The sequence below is a fragment of the Molossus molossus genome, unplaced genomic scaffold (assembly GCF_014108415.1).
Source record: "Molossus molossus isolate mMolMol1 unplaced genomic scaffold, mMolMol1.p scaffold_m16_p_14, whole genome shotgun sequence".
Taxonomy (NCBI): Eukaryota; Metazoa; Chordata; class Mammalia; order Chiroptera; family Molossidae; genus Molossus; species Molossus molossus.
The window spans coordinates 19,004,938-19,026,868 of NW_023425349.1; the positions used below are offsets into that span (position 1 = coordinate 19,004,938).

The 21,931-nt window shown below is 50.9% G+C and overlaps 1 protein-coding gene across 2 annotated transcripts in view; it reads right to left on the reverse strand.

Moving 5' to 3' along the window:
- Positions 1-1,772: 1,772 nt before the first annotated feature.
- ZNF618 (zinc finger protein 618) overlaps positions 1,773-21,931 on the reverse strand; it is a 163,000-nt gene continuing 142,841 nt past the window's right edge. Inside the window, exons 12-17 of one of the 2 annotated variants that reach the window (XM_036261080.1) lie at positions 17,632-17,871; positions 14,005-14,085; positions 11,888-11,932; positions 10,848-10,925; positions 4,006-4,107; positions 1,773-3,422 (exon numbers count right to left, since the gene is read on the reverse strand). In XM_036261080.1, the coding sequence (XP_036116973.1) occupies positions 1,906-3,422; positions 4,006-4,107; positions 10,848-10,925; positions 11,888-11,932; positions 14,005-14,085; positions 17,632-17,871 (2,063 nt within the window). In that variant the 3' untranslated portion in view covers positions 1,773-1,905. The remainder of the gene's footprint in view (positions 3,423-4,005; positions 4,108-10,847; positions 10,926-11,887; positions 11,933-14,004; positions 14,086-17,631; positions 17,872-21,931) is intronic. The other variant, XM_036261081.1, reaches the window with a different exon arrangement.

Sequence of the window (21,931 nt, forward strand, 5' to 3'; positions counted from 1 at the left end):
ACCTGCCGGACCCGGAGAGGACTCTGAGCAGTGCTTCTGTAGTCGAGGTATCTTGCAGTTGAGTGATGCTTTGTACCAGGAAGGGAGGAAGCGGGCTCAGTCAACCCCGGGATGGCAGAACGTGCTTGGGGGAACGGCCCCCACAACGGTGGCCTTCCTCAGCCCGAAGCCCGTGGGATGGCCGTCCACGCCACGGCCATGGGCACCGGAGGGGAGACCACAGCACTTTTCACAGAGAGGTGGGTCGGGGTTGATCAGTGATCCTGCCGGGACCCTCTGTGAGGGGAAGGGGCCACCCCCAGCATTTGGACCGAGTGTGTGGAAAGGAAACTGCTCACGGAGAGGAAGCCGAAAGACATCTTTCACAGCATCAAGTTAAACGCGGCCTAACGCCATACCCCCTCACGACAGCAATCACCTGGCCCACAAGGCACCGTGCTCAACTATCGTCCTGGAAGGAGGGCTGGGGCTCGCGTGGGGACCCCAGGGCCGTGGGCAACGGAACCAGAACCCCTGGGGTCCGGGGAGGGAGGGGAGGCCGAGGGTCTGAGGTGTGACGGACGTGAACATGGGTCATCTCAGGAGTCCCTGCGGAGCCGGGAGTGTCAGTGACGTGGCGAGTAGTGTAATGCACTCTGGGTTTATCAGTCAGACATTCGCAGTACCAGACACAGCGAGCCGGGGGGCCTTCCACCTACATTCAGAGGGGCTCCTAAGCCACCGCTTCCCTATGGCTTCCACCAACCCCACGTCTGTGGGACCTGTGACTCCGCCCCGCTCCTGGTCTCCAAACAGCACAGACAAGTTCATGGTCTTGGCTGCTCAAATACACGAAAACTGGACTGTACAGGGAAGGCTAATAAAAACCTCGGCAGAGTGAATATACATACCACTGAGATGAGCTAGTTTACAGTGTGACTTAAGGAACAAAAGGGCAATTAAAAAAAAAACACTTCAAAATATAAGTTACAGACATTCAGTGCCTCTTAGCAGAGTCTACATCAAATTTGAAAGAACAAAACAAGAAGGTAAAAACTGCTAAAATGTTAGGAAAAAAAATTAAGGAGTGGAGACAGTATCTATACTTCTCTGAAATATGTTTTTTTTTCTCTCTTATATTAAAAAGCCAAAAGTCAGCTTTATATTCTTAAAGTCTCCTTTCCTGATTTGGGGAGATAGTGTGTTTCTAAGGCGGCTGCCGCGGGACCCCGGGACCCCGGGAGCGTCTCGGAGGCAGCAGCTCAATGCCCTGAAGGTGAACAAGAATGAAGTCCAGTGCAGAAACTGTCCATCTGATGCAGTCTGGAGAACCCATAGCAGGGCAGCTGGGGAGGGCAGAGGCAGGGTACATTAGGGTTGGGAGGGCTCAAGGGAGGGGCATGAAGGGAAAATGGGGACCACGGGGTGAAGGACAGAGAGCGTCAAGTCACTTCAGATCTCAGCTGCCTGAACACTTTGCAACGTCGGCGTTCGACCAATCTGCACACCTGAAAACGAAGTCTTAAAAGCCCCTTACTGAGAAAAGGAGGTGAAGCGTTTTCCCTCTTTCTCCAACACTCAGCTTTCCTGACACACCCAGTTTAATGCACACGCGCCCACGAGCAGGCGTGTACATGCACCAGGGTAGTATGTGTGTGCACGCGTGCGCGAAGCTTCTGTGGCCACGCCGGTGAGCAAAGAGCCCCACGCCCGCATCCACGGCACGTGTGCTCAGACACATCCGCACAGGTGCAGGTGTGCACACGCATGCACACACACACTGAAAAAAGCACTTAAGTTTCCAGGGGGCATTTATAATGAGGTCCACAGTGTTTAGAACTTAAATTCCTTTGCTTTGTTTGCGACAGTGTTGTGTATTTTTTCTACCGTTCTGTTTTTCTTGTCTTTTGTCCGGAAGCAGAAGTCTTAAAGCATGTTGGATTTCAGGAACATGAGTTTGTTCATATCTTCTGGACTGAGCAGCCGCCTCCTTTTGATGAGAAGGGCCTGCTCACACATATTTACACACCCACTCCTGGCCCCCACGGCCGGAACCGCGAGGAGCCAGAAGGCGAGCTTGGCGAGTTTCGTGTGCTTTTGGGTGACGCATGACCAGTACTGGAAGAGATCAGGGGTGGCCTGGAAGAGGGGCTCCTGCAGATAATCATACACTTCGTTCTTCCCCAGCCGATCGTCTTCCTGAGCTGCGGGGTTCTCGCCGGTGGCGGAGCGGGGCTTCTTGGCAGCGGGCTCGAAGTCAGCCTCCTCGGTCCAGGACTCCTTAACCTCGTTGATGAGCTCACACACCTTGCCGATGATTTCCTCATGCTGATAGGGCGGGACGGGCCGCAGCTTCTGCTGAGGATCCAGGATCATGGCTACTTTATGCGCCGGGTGCACCTTGAAGTTCTCCTTGAGGGCTTCCAGGAAGAGGTGGCACAGCTTGCTGACGGTGCCCGCGTCGTTGGCCTTGGCCGTGAACAGCTTCTCCAGCCTGACATAGGTGGGCAGCACCAGCTGCAGGGTGGGCTGGCTCTCGTTGCTCAGCTCGATGACCGCCTGCTTCACTGGCGTCAGGATGGCTGCCAGGTTGCTGAGCAGGTGCTTGTTGAGGCTCTGGATGAGGTTCATCTTCTTGGCCCGGCTGTAGAACTCACAGATCTGCTCGTAGCGCTCGTGCACCAGCAGCAGCGAGTCCGTGACCGAGTTCCAGCAGGGCGGCGGCGAGGTCTCCTCCAGCGACCCGAAAGTCTCCTTGGCCAGGCCGGTGGAGCCCGCCAGGTCCTCGCACACGTTGAGCAGCTCGATGACCTCGTGCATGCTGCGGGCCTGCAGCGTCCGCTTGCTCAGCACGCTCTGCACCACTGAGTTCAAGGCACAGGCTGAGCAGCGGAGGCACATGCCGGCCTTGGAGAAGGCGGACGCGCTCACCCGGCAGTCCGTCACGTACACTGTCCTGATCTCCGACATCACGAACTCTGACAACACGTTCTGCACCCAGTGGTGCACCAGGTCGCCGCTGTCACGGATGTCCGCTCCTTTCACACCCAGCACATAGCTCTTGATGTGGTTGCCCTCGGCCTGGTAGGCAGTGAGGATGTAGCAGGAGTCGGGGCCGACGCTCTGCGAGTGACAAGTGACGCCGATGCCCAGGCAGGCATTGCTGCCCAAGGCACAGGTCACCTTCACCTTCACCTGGTTATACATGCGCGGCAGGTGCTTCAGGGCCAGTGTGTTGAAGTTGCCCAGGATCTCAGTGACCGAGAAGGCTCCATAGCGGGCTCCACTGTCCACCAGCGTCTGGGCCAGTTTCAGGAACTCCTTCCCGCTCACCACGCTCAGGGCGCCCAGGTCAGCGCACATGACCCGCAGCAGCCGCTCTGCGATGTTCTGCCGCTCCTTCTCGGGGATCACGCTGTTGGATGTCAAACCACTGGTCGTGGCTGGCAGGGGACACAAGGAGAGAGGTGATTAATCCTGGCCTGGGAGGCTCCTTGATCTGGCAGCAGCCTATCACTCCAAGCATCTAGTATTAGGAACTATGAACAGATTTCATCTTGCACACAAGTGCTATGCGTTTCATGAGAATAACAGTCTATGACTGATGGATTAGTAACGCCCGCCACAGGCGTGGGGACAGCACACAGTGGTATGTGTGCAACATACATGCTACACGCCCCATTCACGCAGACGTTTGTAGCCAACTCGTCTAACCCCTTCCTCACTATAGCAATGGCCTCCCGTTAAGGAATCTCTAGGGAATAAAATATAAGAGGTCACAATGTCAAGAAAGAGCAACGGACAGAAATTGTGCGAGTGGAGTCCGGTTCTGATTCTGTCACTATTTTGTGCTCTGACCACAAGTGGATCAGTTCCTCTGCCCCGGCCTCCTTTGCTGATCCCGTGAGGTTTAGGTGTGAAAGTGCTCTGGAAGCTGTGGTGCGTGGTCTTCGTCATCACGGGGGCACAGGGGGTGGGCATGGGGCAGAGGGGAGCACCCTGGGCTCGGGCCCGGAAGAGACCTACTGTTGTTGGCACTGTTCCTCTGGGCCTGCGGCTTCCACTTCTCCTCCACAACAGCGGGCGGCGACCGGGACTGGCTGGAGGCGATGTTGTTCTCGTTGTCCGCTGCGGGCCAAAGGGACACCGAGTTACCCGAAAGTACCCAAAAGGCCTGTAGACAGACCGACGAGAACTAGAGCATGGTGGGTGGTCCAATCCTGGCTCCTCTTCACACTACTGTAGGTTTGCAAACCCTCATTTTCATTTGGAAGAATGGAGACAATCGCACAGACAGGACACAATCACTAGATACCGCAGGCAAAGCGCGGAGCCCAGCCCAGCATGGAGTAGCACCGGAAACGGAATGGCGTGCCCAGGTCCGGCTGGGAGGCCCCGCTCCCACACACAGCCACAGCGTTCTCACTCTGAGACGGGGGAGGGGTGCCGATTACACCCCAAGTGGCCTAAAGCACCTCACACTCACTGCCTCAAAGTATGCTGTTCTTGGTCTTTACAGCAAATTTAGCAGAAAGTCATTTTATGAGGCTGGCATAACCCTGATCCAAAACTAGAGGGGAAAAAAATCACAAAAAAAGAAATGACAGACCACTATCTCTCATAAACACACACACACAAAAATCAAATCCTTATCAAAATGTTAGCAAATCAATCCAGTAATATATAAAGAGAATAACATATCACAGCTAAGTAGAATGTATCCCAGAAATCCAAGTTGGGGGTAATAACTGAAAACCAGTAAGTATAATGCCCTATACTAAGTGAAAAACAAAGAAAAAAGAAAAATCACCCCCACTGATGTAAGTGCACATGAAAATGCGGTGAGATTCCTATAGCCTCCCATGACACAAACTCTCAGCAAACCAGAAAGAGAAAGAAACTTCTGCTTGATAAAGGGCATCCGAGAAAACTTAAGTTTACTGACTTGACAGGAATCAAAAGGATTAAAAGGAAATACCATGCATGAATAGTAATATTCCAACAAATTAGATAACCTGAATAAAACAAATTCTTAGAAAGACATAAACTACCAAAAAATGATACAAGAAATGGAAAATCTGAATAGACCTATAAAAAAAGATTGATTTAGTAATCAAAACACTTCTCACCCTGGCTGCTTTGGCTCAGCAGTTGAGCGTCGGCCCATGGACCAAAGAGTCGCAGGTTCAATCCCTGCCAAGGGCACGTACCTCAGTTGTGGTTCGACGCTGGCCCTGGTCGGAGTTGTTTGGGAGGCAACCAGTCGATGTGTCCCTCTCTCGTCAATGTTTCTCTCTCTCTCCCCCTCCCTCCCACTCTATCTGAAGATAAACAGAAAAATATCCTCGGGTGAGGATTAAAACAACAACAGTAACAAAAGAAACACTTCTCACAGGAAAAAAAAGAAAAAAGATTCAGATGGTTTCCCTCATAAAGTCCACCATATGTTAAAGGATATCTGCATAAATTCTTCCTAAAAACAGAAGAGGGAACACTCTTTCATTTTATGAGGAAGTATTTTTCTGGTACTAACATCAAAGAAATTACAAGAAAAGAAACTACAGCCCACTATCCCATAAGACTAGACACAAAGATCCTTAATAAAATACGGCAGACCAAATCCAGCTATGTATATATAAACAGATTATACACCAAGACCAAGTGGGATTTATTCCAGGAATATAAAGTTTCTCTTTCTCTCTCTCCCTCCCACTCTGTCTGAAAATAAATGGAAAAATGTCCTCAGGTGAGGATTTAAAAAATAAAAAATTAGGAAAAAAAGTTAACTAAAAATGGAATACAGATATAAATGTCAGAGCTAAAACTATAAAACCCTAAAAGAAAACGCAAGTTTTTGTGACCTGGGCTTAGCAACCGTTTCTTAGATGGGACACCAAAAACACACACAGTGAAAGAAAAGTAAATAAATGGACTTCGTCAGAATGAAAAGGTTTTGCACTTCAAGGGACAGTATTAAGAGAGTAAAAAGGCTTCCCCCAAAAATGGGAAAAAATACTTGCAAATCACGTATCAATAGAGGTCTTGTATCTAGAATATATAAAGAACACTCACAATCCAATAAGACAAAAAAAAAAAAAATTAAAAAATGAGAAAAGAATCTCAATATAATTCTCCAAGGAAGATATTCAAATGATAAGCACAAAAAGAGATGTTCCACACCATTCAGTCACCAGGAATATACAGAAAAAGGGCACAATGAAGTACACCTTCACGCACACTGGGATGGCTACATTCAGACACTTCAGTAGAGAAGCCAGACCCCTCATCCACTGCTGGTGGGAATGTAAAAACGGTACAGCCACATCAGGAAACCGCCTGGCAACTCCTCAGATGGTTAAACACAGAGAAACTGTATTTCCACACCCAAGTATATACCCATGGAGTTAAAAACACATGTCCACATAAGGACTTGTACTTGAATGTTCATAGCAGGTGTATTCAGTGGCCCCAAACTGGAGACAATTTAAACGTCCGTCAATGGGTGAATGGGTGAACAAACTGTGGTATATCCAAACAACGATACAGTACTCCGAAATAAAAAGAGGAATGGCCAGTAACACAGAATGTGGATGAATGTCAAAAGCATGCTAAGTGAAAGAAGCCAGACACAGGAGACTAAATCCCGTATAATGCCACTGGTATAAAATTCCAGTAAAGAACAACGGTAACGAAGGAGAGCAGCCAGTGGTAGCGGGGCTGGGGTGAAGGCAGGCACGGGCTGCCAAGAGCCAGGAGGGAGCGCTCTGGGTGGATGGGAAACCCATCGAACTGCACTCTTGGAACGGGTGACCTTTGTTTCTACACAGCGATCTCCATAAAGCCGAATTTAAAATGACTGAAGGAAAAAACCCGTTAAAAGAGTAAGACTGGTTAACTGAGTAGTGAGATTGTGGTCAGTTCTTCGTTTCCCAATTTCTCTGCACTTTCCCGATTTCTTTTAATGAATAGATCTTACATTTAAAAAGGGGAAGCACAGCCCGGCCATGTGGCTCAGTGGTTGAGCATCGATCTATGCACTAAGAGGTCACCTGTTCGATTCCTGGTCAGGGCCCAGGCCCAGGCTGTGGGCCTGATCTCCAGTACGGGTCATGCAAGAGGGAGCCGATCAATGTTCTCTCTCATCGATGTTTCTATCTCTCTCTCCCTCTCCCTTCCACTTTCTTTAAAAAATCAATAAACAAATTTTTTTTAAAAAAGGGAGGGAAGCCCAGTCCGGCCGGTGTGGCCCAGTGGACTGAGCGTCCTCCCATGGACTGAGAGGTCCCAGTTGGATTCCGGGCCAGGGCACATGCCCGGGTTGTGGGCTTGATCCCCAGTAGGGGGCGTGCAGGAGGCAGCCAATTGATGTCTCTCTCTCATCAATGTTTCTATCTTTCTCCCTTCCTCTCTCTAAAAATAAATCAATAAAAACATATTTAAAAAAATAAAATAAAATAAAAAAGGGAAGCACAAATTTTGAAGCGGACACTAGCAGCCTTTCTTGTTTACTTTCTCCACCAGAGGACAGGGGTTTCAAAACCCCGGGCTTGCACTCAGCTCTGCCATGGCTGTGGGTGTGACCAAGAGGGAGTCACTTCTGCTCCCTGGGCCTCAATTTCTCCCATAATGGTGGGCTGGGCAAGCTACAGGGTGATTCCCTCATTCTCTGACTATCTGCAGGACTTGGAATCAAAATTATTCCACCTAGCACTAGAAAACGTCTGGTACTGGTTGAATAAAAAAACATTTTTCCCCTCCACCTCTCAGGCACTGCCGTGGCACTGGTGAGGTGCTCGGTAAGTGCTCTGTAAAAGGCTTCATTCACAGCTTGAGCTGGACATCAGGTTTCCTCAGCGTGGCTATCCCCTGTAACACACACACGCACACGCACACACACACACACCCCACCCCCCCGTAAAGGGCTGGATGCAAAGCTGGAATAAAGGCTGTCTCCCAAGGAGAGACCAGTGCAGGGGGGAGGAAGTGGTTGCCTCCAGCAGGGGATGGAGAGAGGCGCCGGCTGCTGCTCAGTTTTATCTTAGAACGTGCCACAGCCCGAATACTTCATCTTCAGAACCCCAGCCTGTGGAGAGTGCTGGTCAGCCCACTTTACAGATGACAAGACCGAGGCCCAGAGAGAGAAAGTGGTTCAGAGATTAGCGATCAGGTGTGGCCATTCCAAAATCCTAAAACTGCAAATGCCAACCTGCTTGCCACCTGGGAGTCCCATGCCTCTAAGCCGGGGCCCTGGGAAAGTCCCCATGCCTCTCCTGGCGGTGGTCCTCCACAGTGTAACTGTAAAAAGGGACAGGGAGGGACGACCCCTGAGGGGGCTTTGCTTCCGCAAACTCTCCACCTCATCTATCAGTTCATCCAGCCGAAGAGGATGGTTGTTGAGAGGGTCGGGATCCTGGCCTAACATCACGACTGCACAGCCTTGAGCAAGTTACTTAGCCCTGTGGTGCCTCAATGTTCTTATCTGTGAAGTGGAGCTAACACGAACACTTAACTCAGAGGGCTGTTCTGAGGGTTAAGTGAACTAGTACATGCAAAACTCTTAGAATAAGTCCTGGCGCCAAGGAGGACTTCACATCACGTTGGCAGCCGTGCGTCTCTGGACCAGTGATTCTGTCCTCGGAGCCTCAGTTTCCTCACCTGCACAATGGGATCATGTCAGCCAGGTAACAGGCTTGTTCGGGAGCTCTGCCGAAATAACCACCTGGCACATACTAATCGCTCACTAAACACTAGCTGTCTTCAGTAGGACCACTGCCAAAACAGGCTCCTGGCCTGGCACCAGCAGCAAGACAGGCTTCCTCACAGCACAGAGAGGAAGTTTATTAGTGGGAATTACCCTGTGCCATTCAGCAGCCTCTTAATGAGATTGGTGTTATTGGAGGCTGATCCCCTTATCAGCAGCGCTGTGAAATGCGCAGATCATGACGTTTAATTTCTCTCTATGGAGTCAATCCTTTAATCCCGACTCAGCCTGGCTGGGATTCAGCCTGGCTTTGCACTGGATTGCCTCCCGCATTCTCTGCCAGCACTGGACCAGAACAAAGCGGCCCAAAGCTCTCCCTGGAAAACAAGTCTGCCGTGCTTGGGGGAGGTGGGGCCACTACAAGGTGCAGCCTTGATTTGCATTTTAATGGCCTCTGCGCAAGTGCCCGAGGGCTGGCCCAGCAAGGCCCGGCCTCTTCCCTAATTAGCCTCTGCTTCCAGAGGCAGGTGGAGGAGCAGGTGGGGGGCTGGGTTTCAGAGGTGGCGGAAGGAGCTTGGCTGTGGGCGGCTCAGAAGCAGGCCCAGAACAGCCTTCCACCTGCTGTCACTATTCCTCATAGGCCAAGTCTGAAAGCCCGAGCTGGCATCCAAGGCCTCCCCTGGTGCAGGATGGTTGACGGCAAAGGCGAGAGGGAGGTGTGAGACCCACGCGAGGGAGGTGTGAGACCCACGCGAGGGGGGCAACTGGAGATCGCAGGTTTGGGCCCCGTGTTAGAGGCTCGGAGAGGGGACAAGCTTCCTGCCCCAGGTCACAGGGCCTGCAGCCGCACCAGAGCATGGAACTCACACGTCTTGGCTGACAGTGCAACTCTGCCCTGCTTTTAACAAGTCCGTTAGAAATAATAGGTTCCCCAAAACCATGTGGCTTAGCCCCCTCGTGCACAGCAGATACCCAATAAATATACGCTGAACAGTGAATGGGTGAACGGACGAATGAAGAGAGGCCCATCGTAACAAAACAGGACCTCGCCTGAAAGAGAGTCCAGTCCTGTACTGCTCTGTGCTCGTGGGTTAGAGCTGCAAGGTGACATGGAAGATGTGTAAACCTGAGAGAGATGCAGTGATAATAAAAACAGCAGAGATAACGGCAGCTCCCATTACTGGATCTCTATACATCGGACATCACGTCCAACGCCTCCACAGGACCACTCTGAGGGAGGGGTGCAGGGACAGCTCGCTGCCTCCCCCAGATGCCTGGGCAAAGGCTCTGGGCATCTGTCCTGCCCCTGGAATCTGAGCATGTGTGACACGTGCCACTTGTCATCTACGTGGTAAAGAAGAAAGTGTGCCGCTTTCCCACTCATCAGTCACAGAGAGGATCCCGAAGACCCAGGGGCCACACAAGAAAGGAGCCTGGGTCCCTGAGTCACCGTGTGGAAGGCCACGCACCAGGCCACCTACAGTAGGCTGTGATGTGACTGAGAAATAAGTGTTTATGGTGAACCACGGAGAACGTGGCACTTACTGTTCTCAGCAAATGGCGTCTCCCTGACTAAAACAGAAATGAGACAGAAGTGGGGTGCTACTGTGACACAGCCCCCAAAACGGAGGTACTTGCTACCAAGCGGGAAAGATGGCAGAGCCGAGGACAGGTGTCCGCAGCAGTCTGCTGGCCTGACGCCCACCGCAGGGACTCGCACAGCGTGGCCCTGGACTAGCAGCAGGGGCACAGCCTGCGGCCGTCCCAGAGGTGCAGAGTGCGGTCCCACCACCCCAGACCAGACCCACACAATCCCCACCTCGGGGTGGGCACAGAAATCCACACTGGAACCAGCCCCCGCCCCGGTGACTGACGCCTCTGCCCCTCGATGGAGCAGAGGCCTGGGCTGAGGCCCCCCCGCTAGCACCTCCTGCCTCTGCTCACCCCGATCTCAGCACACACTTGATGTCCACCTGCACATCTCCTTCCTGGTCAGCTCCTACTCGGCCTTTAGGCTCAACACGGGAGCCACAACCTCCCAGAAGCTTCCTCAGCTCCGTGCCCTCTGCACTCTCCTGAGCCGGCTGTCGCCCAGAGCATACCCGTGGCCCCTGACCATCACCTGGGGCGTCAGGCGGGCCGGGGCGGGGGGCGGCCGGTCCCTCACCTGCGTGGGACTGCATGTGCTCCAGCAGGTTGTTGTAGAACTGGAACTGGATCCCGCAGGCGCCGCACGTGTAGGGTTCTGCGGGGAGAAACCAGGTGGCCATTTTAGGGGCAGAACGGCCCCGGCGCCTTCCCGCTGGGCTGTGGGCAGATCTGGACCTGGGAACCCAAACACACACTGGGGCTCCGGGCCCAGCCTGCCCTGCCCCTGCACTAGCTGGTGAGGGGAGGCTGGGAGAGGAATGAGGATGGAGAGAGGGAGACGGCAGACACGGGACCACCGGATGCGGTCGGGCAGCTATTTACTGAGTGCTTACTGTGTGCCGGGCACTGTTCTGGGCACTGGGGACGGCTGGAGGAGGGACTGGGGGCTCTCGGGCACTGTCTCACTGGTTCCACGGCCCACCTGTCGCCTGTGGGAGCACAGTGGCCTCACCGCGCTGGGTGAACGGATGCATCCAGGCACGAGTGAACCAGACAGGCAGTGGGCACAGGAAGGCAGGGGAGGAGACGAGAGAGAAGTGGAGGGAGCCACAGAAACCCAGGAAGCAGCCCAGTAAGATGAGGCCGGGAGAGGAGAGACAGAGGGCGGGCGGGAGGGGGAACGGGCATGTCGGAACGGGGACGAGGGTGCCTCTGTCTTTCCTCTCTGTTTCCAAACCCGAGTCAGTGCCCAGCAGAGACGAGGGAGGAAGAAGAAAAAAGGGGTGCGAAGTAGTCATTTTCGGGATAGAATGGCCCTAGCGCCTTCCTGCTGGGCTGCTGGTCCAGGGGTAGAGAGGAGGAGGATGGCTGCAGGGGGCTCGGAAGAAGTGTCCTGAGGCTGCTGCCGTGAGCAGGTGTGGGGGGTCTGTGTTCCTGCCAGGGCTGGGGGTACAAACGCCTCCACCCGCCTGGGGCTGGGCCCTCCTGCTCTTCAGATGCCCTGTCTGCCCGGAGAAGGTCAGATGCTCTGGGGGGGGCCCTGAGAGCATGAGGCCACCGAGTTCATTCCCTGCCCTGCCTCGCCCTCACCAGCCCCCCAGTGGGACCATCACTTACTCTGTAGGAGAGGGAAAGTATTGGAAATCAGGGGACTTGCAGTTTCTGCAAAAGAGAAACAGTTTAGCTAGGTCTCTTCCGCTCCGGTGCTCTGACATGACTCGTTACTTCCATTCTTAGCAAGCAGTGAGCCAGCCGGGCCTCAGGGGAGGGGGGGGCACCTGGGCCAGGCTCACGTCCTGGGCGGGGCTGGGGCACCCCGCAGGGCAAGGGCAGCCAGGGCCATTTCTCTGGGACACACTCAACTCTCAGAAAGTGGGCCCAGAGTGAAATAAGGAATGTCCACACCCGGCTGCCCGCTGCAGGACAGGAAGCTGCTTCTAAGTCCTGGTACCGTGCGGGGTGTTTGGCACTGAGCACCAGAGCAGCCACAGCGAGGGCTGTGCTTTGGAGGTGTTCTGCCCACCGGAAAGCCCCCCACGTTTCCTGGTGTTGTCAGGTGAGCCTCAGACGCAAGAGGCAGCAGCACTAGGCTGGCCTCCCAGCTCCACCACTTACAAGCTGGGGCCCTGGGGCACAATCCACTTTCCTGAGCCTCAGATTTTTCATCCAAAGAGGCCAGAGAACACTGACTGACCCTCCTCCTGGGGCTGTGGTAAAAGTGAAAACAGATAAGACACACACAGTTCTGAACACATGCCAGGCACATAGTAAGCGCTCAATAAATGGGGGCTGCCCTTTACACCGTCGGTTCCCAGTTCTGAGTATCAGCTCTGGCGGAAGGGGAGGCAGGGGTGCAGCCTGGCTGGCTAAGAGCAAAGACTCCTGGGAGACCAGGGTTCCAGGCCTGATGCTTCCTGGGTGGCCGTGGGCAAAACTCCATCGCTTCGGGCCTGCCTCCTGGAGATGCTGCTGGATCACGTTTTTTGAAAGGGCTGCGGCAGCTTGGAAAAGTGGACACGCTCTCTACATAAGGGGTCGTGTCTACATTCTCAGGGCTACCAGACCATACCTCACTCCCTTGCTCAGGGCACTCATCCAATAACTTGGTTTACTTAAGAAAAAAAAAACAAAAAACCACCCCACCATGTGAGCGGGTACGTACGTCATCTATGCAGGACACTTGCTGAATGTTCACCAGCACGGGGACATGGGTGCTATGCCCACTTTACAGCGGAGGAGAAATTAAGAGGTGAGCCCCAGTCACCAGCTCATCAGTGGTAGAGCTGAGGTTCAAACCTTGGCTGGAGACAGAAGCCGGAGCTCAGATTCCTACGTAGAAGTCTCCACGTTCAAATCTCTGCTCCCAACTGTTTCATAAAGCCCCTGATGGATGGTCAAGCTGTGTCCATCATCTGTCTATACGCAAGCAGTGCCCAGGCTATGCCGGGCACACGCTGAAACCTCCTATGATGAATAAAACTTCAACTGTGCAAGAGAGTGGATGCCCTATTTGAATATAACCAGTGTCAGAATTCTCCTCCCTTCCTGCCCTGGCTGTCACTGTGAACTGCCTTGCTATGCCTTTCTCATACACAGGCTCCTGGGGATCACCCACAGCCCCACCAGGCTGACCCAGGTCCATCTGGAGAGTGGCCTTTGGCTGCTCTATTCTAAGACACTCTCTGTTCTGTCCGGGTCCTGGGGGGGAGGAAGCCACCAGGGGGCGCCAAAACACTACGAGTCACCTTAGGCAAACCTTGGGCTGGTGGAGGCTGAAAGGAAACCATTGGATGGTTCCTGGTCCAAAGTGGAGCCAGAACTCAGGGTCTCTGGCTATCAGGCCACACTCTCTCTGCTGTAACCCCTTAGCCTCGCCTGGAAAGAAAATGGCTATGATGTTTACCCTAAAAACAGAGAAATGTCTCTTTAGGCCCAATGCTCTAGGGCCACATAAGTAGATGGTGTCGGCCATGGGGAAGGGGGAGTTCCTTTCTCCATGGGGAAGAGACGCGGAGGGTCAGAGTCCACGAGGGGCTCCTGAGGCCCAGAAGGATGTCCCTGAAAGAAAAGGCCCCTGTGCTTCTGCCCAGCCGGGCAGCCTATTTCCCTGCCTCCTCCCACCACCACCAGCGTGCACCGTGGAGACCCCAGCCCGAGGCCTGCTGCTGCGACCGCGGTGGGAGCTCACAGAACTGGCAACCTCTGCCAGGACACCTGTCACCGGGCACACTCACCGCTGGAGTTTTGGGAACTGCTATTCGTCTCTTCAAAGTGGTTTTGTGCTTTGCTTTCTACTCTCCGACTGAAAGCGCTTTCTGCTGGGTGGGGACAGGAGAGAGCAAGAGAAAATGATGGTGACTGGTCAGCATTAGGTCTAAGGGGGTGTGCCAGGGGCGGTCAGAGGCTAGGGTGCCTGGGAACGCCACAGCTCCTGGGCTGCGCAGGGCTTGATGTTGGGGGAATCGGCACAGTGGGGAGCTCCAGGATCCCAAACCAGAACCCCCAGCTCCTCGAGCTCACCTGAGTGGCCTGATACCTTGTCAGGGCCCCAGGAGACCCTCCTGACGTGCCCGGAGGGCGTGGAGGCCCAGGCACGGGGGGATGTGTGGGTGGCCTGTCCAAGTGCACACAGGTAGACTACAGCCAAGTGAGCAGACGGCAAGTGGGCCTGGGTCTCCCAGCCTTGGCCCTGGAGGAGCCACATTTGTAACGCTGAGTAATTTGGACCTGCCCCTCCCCAGTCCCGGTGCCAGATTCTGCTGGCTCCGCCCACAGCGGAGCAGGGCGGATGGCAGACTGTCTTCTGGAGGTGGTTCTGGCAGAGCAGGGGGTCAGGCAGCTAATTCCAGCTCCACATGCCGAGTGGCCCCTGGATGGCAAGGAGGTGCCCGGGAAAGAAGCTGTGCCAGGCAGAGCGGGGCAGCCCCACACCCAGGAGGCCAAAGACCAGGTGAGGCCTGGTCAGAGTTCACCTGGGGGAAGGGAGAGCTCCTGAGTGATTTCCTGGGCGTCTGCTGACAGGTGGCACTGTCCTCAGTGGCTCACCCTCTCCCAAGCACTGCTGAAACCCCGGAGGACAGACAGCGTCCAACCGAGCAACCGGTGGGAAAATACCAGTTTAGTCCCCACCCCTCCCCGACCTGCAGGAGGTACTGGGACAGAGCACTGGAGACGGAAGGTGAGTCGGCTTTTCCAAATGGGTCTTGGCACCATGGGTGCTGGATGCTCCAGGAGACGGGCTTCTGGGAACAAGTCACTGGGATGAGCAGCTGACCCAGCCCCTTTCTTAAGGAGAAACAATTTGCATAAGGATGTCAAAGGCTCTGAGAAGTTCAGCAGAAAAGAATCCACTTTGCTGTATTTAACCCAGCCTTCCAAATGGATTTGGCCACGAAAGTCTATTTCTTAATTATCAGATTCCTTACTATCCCTCAAAAAACGGTGGTTTTAGGAACGCACTTTGGGAGACGCCACTGTCACCCAGTCCACTCACACTCAGGCTGTGGGGGTTGGGGTTCCAACGACCATCGGGTGACGGGGAAGGAAGCAGAGGCAACTCTCCCAGGTCCTGCTCAATGCCCCACTGCCCAACCGCAATGGTGTCTCCCGATGCAGACTCCTCCCTGCGGGGGGCCGTCCGCAGCATCTCGGGATACACCACCCTCTCTTCCAAATGTATCTACAGACTGGGCTGCAGCTACATATCTGCCTCCTTCAAGATGTCTTCTGTAAACTGGCAAAAAAAAAGGCCTCTCAATTCTTTGCCTAGGGTAAACGAGGATGGGGTGGGGGCATGCTCACTTACTGAGCACCTACTATGTGCCAGGCACTGATCAGACGTCTTACTCCCTCGATCCTCCCGATCGCTCTATGAGGTCCGCGCTGTCACTTCCATTTACGGGGAAAAACAGAGGAAAGTGAGTCTGACAAGTTCCTGAGGCTGAAGATGCTGCAAATCCTGAGACGGCAAACAAGGGGACCCGTTCTCGAGGCAGATGCTTCCTTCTCCACTTAACCCGAGCGAGCGGCGATGCTGACCCCTCTGCAGAGGATCTCCGTGCAGCCTATCCAACTTATTGGTAGAACTCAGGACAACCGAAGTTATCCATTCGTCTCCTCTTACTCAGTTCACAAAGCAAATTCTGACCCGCTGCTGCCGGCACCGCGGCCGCAAACCACGGGCTGTCCCGTAGGTGAGGTCCCACGCCCGCACATCCACACGGAAGAGCTGCCTCTTCCGGCACGACGAAGGCGGCGACAACTTCCAGCTCCACCGTGGGGTTCCTGCTCGCAACCTGGTGTCCTCTGCTCTGCCCTCTGGTGAGCCCAGGTGTGTCCCCCAACCCCACGTCTTCCAGGTCACATCGAGGCAGCTAGAAGCAAGTCCCAGAGCTTCCACGGAAAGACCACACAGCCCGCTCCACGCAGTTTCCTGCAGAAACCACGGGTGTAAAACCTTCTAGCCACAAGGTCAAGAGCAAAAAAGCAGCATGTGAAAACCATGATCCCATTATTTAGCTGAGCCAACATCTACCACCACCAAGCCCATGATGACCAGTCTGTTTCTAGAAAAATACAATGGCTATCGGCTTTTCTCAACACAGTAACCTGAAAATCCATTACGTTCAAGGTTGATTAAGGACTTACTCTCCTTTTGGGACATGTAACCATAATAAGCATATCTTCAAACATTTTGAAAAACCACATCCTTGCCCAACAGCAGCCCCCTGAACCAAAGAGTAATGGCAAACGCGACTAGTCACTTGGCTGTACCACCAGTCCAATCTGCTGATCACAGAACTGATCACGTGTCTATTCGTGGATGGCTGTGGGCCTCTGGAAAGCAACTGGAAGGCCCCTGTTCCCAGAAGAGCACATCATCCTTCTACCATACACCCCACATATCCAGGCAGGCGGCCCAGGGCTCCTCCATCTGGGTGCGATCAGGATTCCTCATAACTGCTCCTCAGCACACAGTGCATCTGGTTTCCCAGGAGAAATGCTGCTGTGAACCTATCACTGTCTGTTCATCCTTCTGAGTCTGAGCTTCTCTCTGCATGGACTCAAAAGAACCCTGGAGCTGGCATCCATCGGCTTCCTGCTGGGCTGTGGCCCATGGAGCAATTTCACAGGTAGAACTAGGGAGAGGGAGGCCAGGTCAACCACTCTGCTTCAAAGAGAACAGCTCCTCGTAGAAGTGAGTTTTTAGACTGGGTTCTGAAAGATGGGGGATGCAGACTCATGCCAAGGGGGGTCCAGGCAGGTGACATAAATGGATGAACGGGGCTGGATGTAAGACAGACGACAGTGTGACCACAATGAGAAATGACACCTGCCACATGGCTATTGTGTTGGGTAGGCAGGAGGGAGTGGTGGGGACTGTGGCAAACCGGAGAGCACATGCTCTCTGAAAGGAGGCGGCTGTGGCTCAGCCCCAGGCCAATTGCTGCCCTGCAGGAAAGTGGGCCCGGAACTCAGATCTGACGTGTCAACGTCAGCTCGGAATCACGTCTTACATGAAACGTTCTACTGTTCAATTGTTGGCAATGAATTTAAAACACTTTTTAAAAACACCTTAGGACATGACTCAGGAAAAAATATTCTCCTGTTTAAAAAAAAAAAAAGTTTGTAAACCATCTCGTACAAGCCTCTGATTTAGGATACGAAAACTCAGAGTCAGAGGTTAGTGAGGTGGCTGGCCATGTCACAGGGCCAGTCAGAGGCAGAGCTAGGACCCAGATTTGTCCCGGAGAACCATGGGACCCACCTCTTGCTCTTGCAAGGGAACAATGACCCCGGGCAGCTGTGGCAGGTGGGTGAAGGGGGGAGTGGAGGAAGTGTGGGTGACAGGCCATTGGTACCTGCAGTTGCCTTGTTTGCCGGAGATCCTGAATTTGGAGTGCGGAACGTCTGGGTTTGGGTGGCTGGAGGAGTGCGGTGTAAGAGGGTGGAGCATCGGACCACGGAGGCCGAAGCTTTTTTCCCCGACTGGTTCGTCTGGGTCTTCGCGGCCACGAAGCGTGGAGATGGGGAGACCTCTGGATGTGAACACTCAGAGCCCGTGTCTGGATCGTCCGGTGGCTCCCACCCGGGGGCGGTACCTGAGAGGGTCACGCTCTCAGTCCCCAAGAGCCCTTGGAGCTGGACAAGTGGCCTCTTGAGCCACAGACCCCCATGCTCGAGGGTTGACACCTCTTCTCAGTCCACAGAAAGCAAAGACTCTTGCTCCTGCCTGGAGCCTGAGAGAGTCTGGGAGTCTAGAACCTTGCCCAGCTTCTCCTCCAGGGACTCTATCACACGTTATCCTCCCGCTGGCCCCAAGGGTGTAAGGCAGACAGGGAGGCAGAGGCTCAGCGAGGGACACACACCACTCCAGGGTCACAGAGTGGTCTGGGATGGAGCCAGGATGAATTTCCCAGGCTCCTAACTCATCTCACACAATAGTCTGCACCGTCTGTTGACTTTCTTACATGAAATGCTATCAAGCTGGAATTCCTATTGGGCTTTCACCAAGAAAAGTTTTAGACAGACTGGCTGATTGCTCTTGAAAGAAACATGTGAGCTATTTACACACAAGAGATGTTTAAAAATAAGAGAACAGTGGTCTCTCCTTTCTATAAAGCTAAACGTTTAACTGGAGCAAAATATTCAGAGAATATATGGATTCAAAAAAAGTAACCATGCAACTGAGAGAGAGGAGGGATGGGGGTGGGGGAATCTCCCTGAAACCTTTACTAGGTAGAGGGAGAGGCAAGGACTCCTCTACCTACAGTGGGAGATGGGGTGCCTGAGGGTCTAATTTGGGAAACCATCCTCGTGGATCTGTCTTCGGAAGAGAACCGGACACCTTACACTTCCGGCCAGGCTGCAGCAGCTGTCGTAGGACTAGCCCTTCTCCGAATTCAAATGTAAAGCTGGACGAAATACATGAAACATCAGTTTTCAGACTTTGAACAGAAGAAGGTGCAGGACTGTGAATCATGAAAGAAGACCTCCCGGGAGCCCCATGACCATGCCTGCCCTCTGCCTGGAGAGACCTTCTGGACCATGGCACAGAGGTGAAGCCCACAGGAAGCACTGTAGTCACCCTGAACTTCGTAGATGGTGATCAGAGTTCAGGGAGTCTAAGACGGCTGGAATTTGCAGGGCAGAATAACAAAGAAGAGAGAATCAGGCAAAAATAAAAGAACTCCACAAATATGCAGAGTCTTTGGCTGGATGCCAAACTGATGGGTGCAGAGGGAGCCTCGGCGAAGCCTGGCTGACAACAGCTAAGGGGGCTACGAGCTGAGTCCGGATTCAGAGGCTGCACAAAGGTAGAGGATGCTGGAGTTCCTACCTGCCAGAAGGACCTTGCTGAATATCATGAGGACTCAGCTGAGACCCAGAAGAGCCTGGTTCTAGAAGGATTACTCTAACCCTAGCATAAAGTCTACAGTAGTTCTCCCTATCCATGAGAGATACATTCCAAGACCCCCAGTGGATGCCTGAAACTGGATTGTATCGAATCCTAGATATACTACCTTTTTGGCTATGCATACATATTTGCAATAAATTTTAATTTTTAAATTAGGCACCCTAAGAGATTAACAACAATAATAAAATAGAACAATTATAACAATATACTGTAATAAAAGTTATGTGAATGGCTTTGGGGCCATTATTAAAATGAGGCTTATTTGGAACACAAGCACTGATACTGTAACAACTGACCTGAGAGCTGGGATGGCTACTATGGGGTAGTAGTTACACAGCATGGATAAGCTGCAAAAAGGGATGATTCAAGTTCTGGGAGGGATGGAGCATGATGGCACGAGACCTCATCATGCTGTTCAATACAGTGCACAACTTAAAACATATAAATTGGTTATTTCTGGAACCTTCCATTTAATATTTTTATACCAGAGTTGACTGTGGAATCTAAAACGATAGAAAGTGCAACCGCAAATAAGGAGGGGCTACTGTACTTAGACCTGCCTAACACAACTTAAAAACAAGCTTTGAAAGTACCAGGCTAATCTGTATTAACTGTCTGCCAGAACAAAATTAAACATTTTTTTCAAAAGAATATAACAAAATCCAGACACTCAACAACACTGCATCCATAATGTGCAGCACAGAATAAAAAAGTATTCATCAGAAAAACATGAATGATACTCAAGAGGAAAAAAACAGTCAATAGAAACATATAGAAATGACAGGAATAATCAAATTTGCAGATAAGGACCTTAAAGCAGCTATTATAAATATGCTCAAAGATTTAAAGGATAACATGAACATAATGAAGAAAAAATTATGTAAAAAGGAACCAAATGGAAATTACAGAGATAAAAAATATGACAGCTGAAATGAAAAATTCATTTAATGAATATTTCTAATAAAAAAAATTAAGACATTGTAGAAGAAAAGATCAGGAAACTTGAGGACAGAGCATTTGAAACAATCCAAATTGAAACACAGAGGGAAAACAAAGCTAAAACACTGAATAGAGCTTCAGTTGATGTGTAAAAATATCAAATAATCTAACGTACATGTAAATAAAGTCTCAATGGGAGGAGAAAGATGGATGAAGAAAAATATTTATAGAAATACTAACTGAAAATTTTCCTTGTTGAAAACTATAAACCCAAGTGCTCAATAAACTGCAAACAAGATAAATCCAAAGAAAACTAGATATCCATAATCAAATTACTAAAACCAGTAATATAGAGAAATATGTAAGATTAGATCTAGAGGAAAAAATACATTAAGTATAGAATAATGACCAGAATGATCTTTGATTCTCATCAGACACAAACAACATAAGCCAGAAGATAAAAAAAATAAAATTTTTAACATGCTAAAAAAAAATTCCTCAATCCAGATTTCATATCCAGAGATGTCCTTCAAAAGGTGAAATAAAAACATCTCCAGTTGCCCTGGCCAGTTTGGCTCAGCGGTTAGAGCATCAGCCTGCGGACCAGAGTCCCGGGTTCGGTTCCTGCTCAGGGTACGTACCTCGGATGCAGTTTGTCCCCAGCCCCAGTTGGGGTTGTGTGGGTGGCAACTAGTCAATGTGTCTCTCTCACATCGATGCTTCTTTCTTTCTTACCCCCTCTCTCCTTTCCGCTCTATCTGAAGACAAAATTGCAAAATAAATAAATGTCCTCGGGTGGAGATAAAAAAAAAACACATCTTCAGTTAAGAAAATCTTTCACTAACAGACGTACAATGTAAGAAATGTTCAAGTAAGTTCTTCAGGAAATAAAGGAAAAAGATAATAGAGGAAACTCAGATTTATATAAAGAAAAGTATAGAAAATGGTACATATGTGAGTAAATATAAAAAGCATTTTCTCATTTCTTAATTACTTTACTAAATAATTGACTGTTTAAAGCAAAAAATGACTGTTGGGTTTATAACTTATTTAGACTTCTATATATAATATATATGTATGATATAAGATTTATGCAAAATTTAAGAATAGCATAAAAGACAGGAGGGCAGTAAATGGAAGTATACTGTTATAAGGTTCTCATATGCAATGTGTTATAAGTTCATGATAGATCATAATACATTAAAGATAAACATTATAAACTACAGAGTAACCACTAAAGAAAAAGTAGTATAGGTGGAAAGCTAACAGAGGAAAAAATTCTTGATTAATATCAAAGAAGGCAAGACAAAAAAATGAACAATAAGAAGAAATGAAACAGAAATACAACAAGATAATAAACTTAAATCCAACCATATCAAAATAATATATTAAATGTAAATGAATTAAACACTTCATTTAAAAGGCAGGGATTGCCAGACTGGATAAAGGAATGAGAACCAACTATATGTATGCACTTTAAGAATGAAAACACATACTGATTAAAAGAGAAGGATGAAAAGAGATATACCATGCACACACTAATCCTAAGAAAGCTGTAGTGGTTATATTAATATCAGATAAAGTAGATCTCAAACAATGGGTATTACCAGATATAAAGAAAGACATTATACAATTTCAAAAGGGTCAATTCATCATGACATAATGATCCCAAGTGAGTGCACCTAAAAACAAGTTTCAAAATACGTTAATTTAAAAAAATGACAAAACTAAAGGGAGAAACAGCATATCTACAATTAAAGTTATAGGTTTTAACTCTTCTCTCTCAGTATTTGATCAAACAAGCA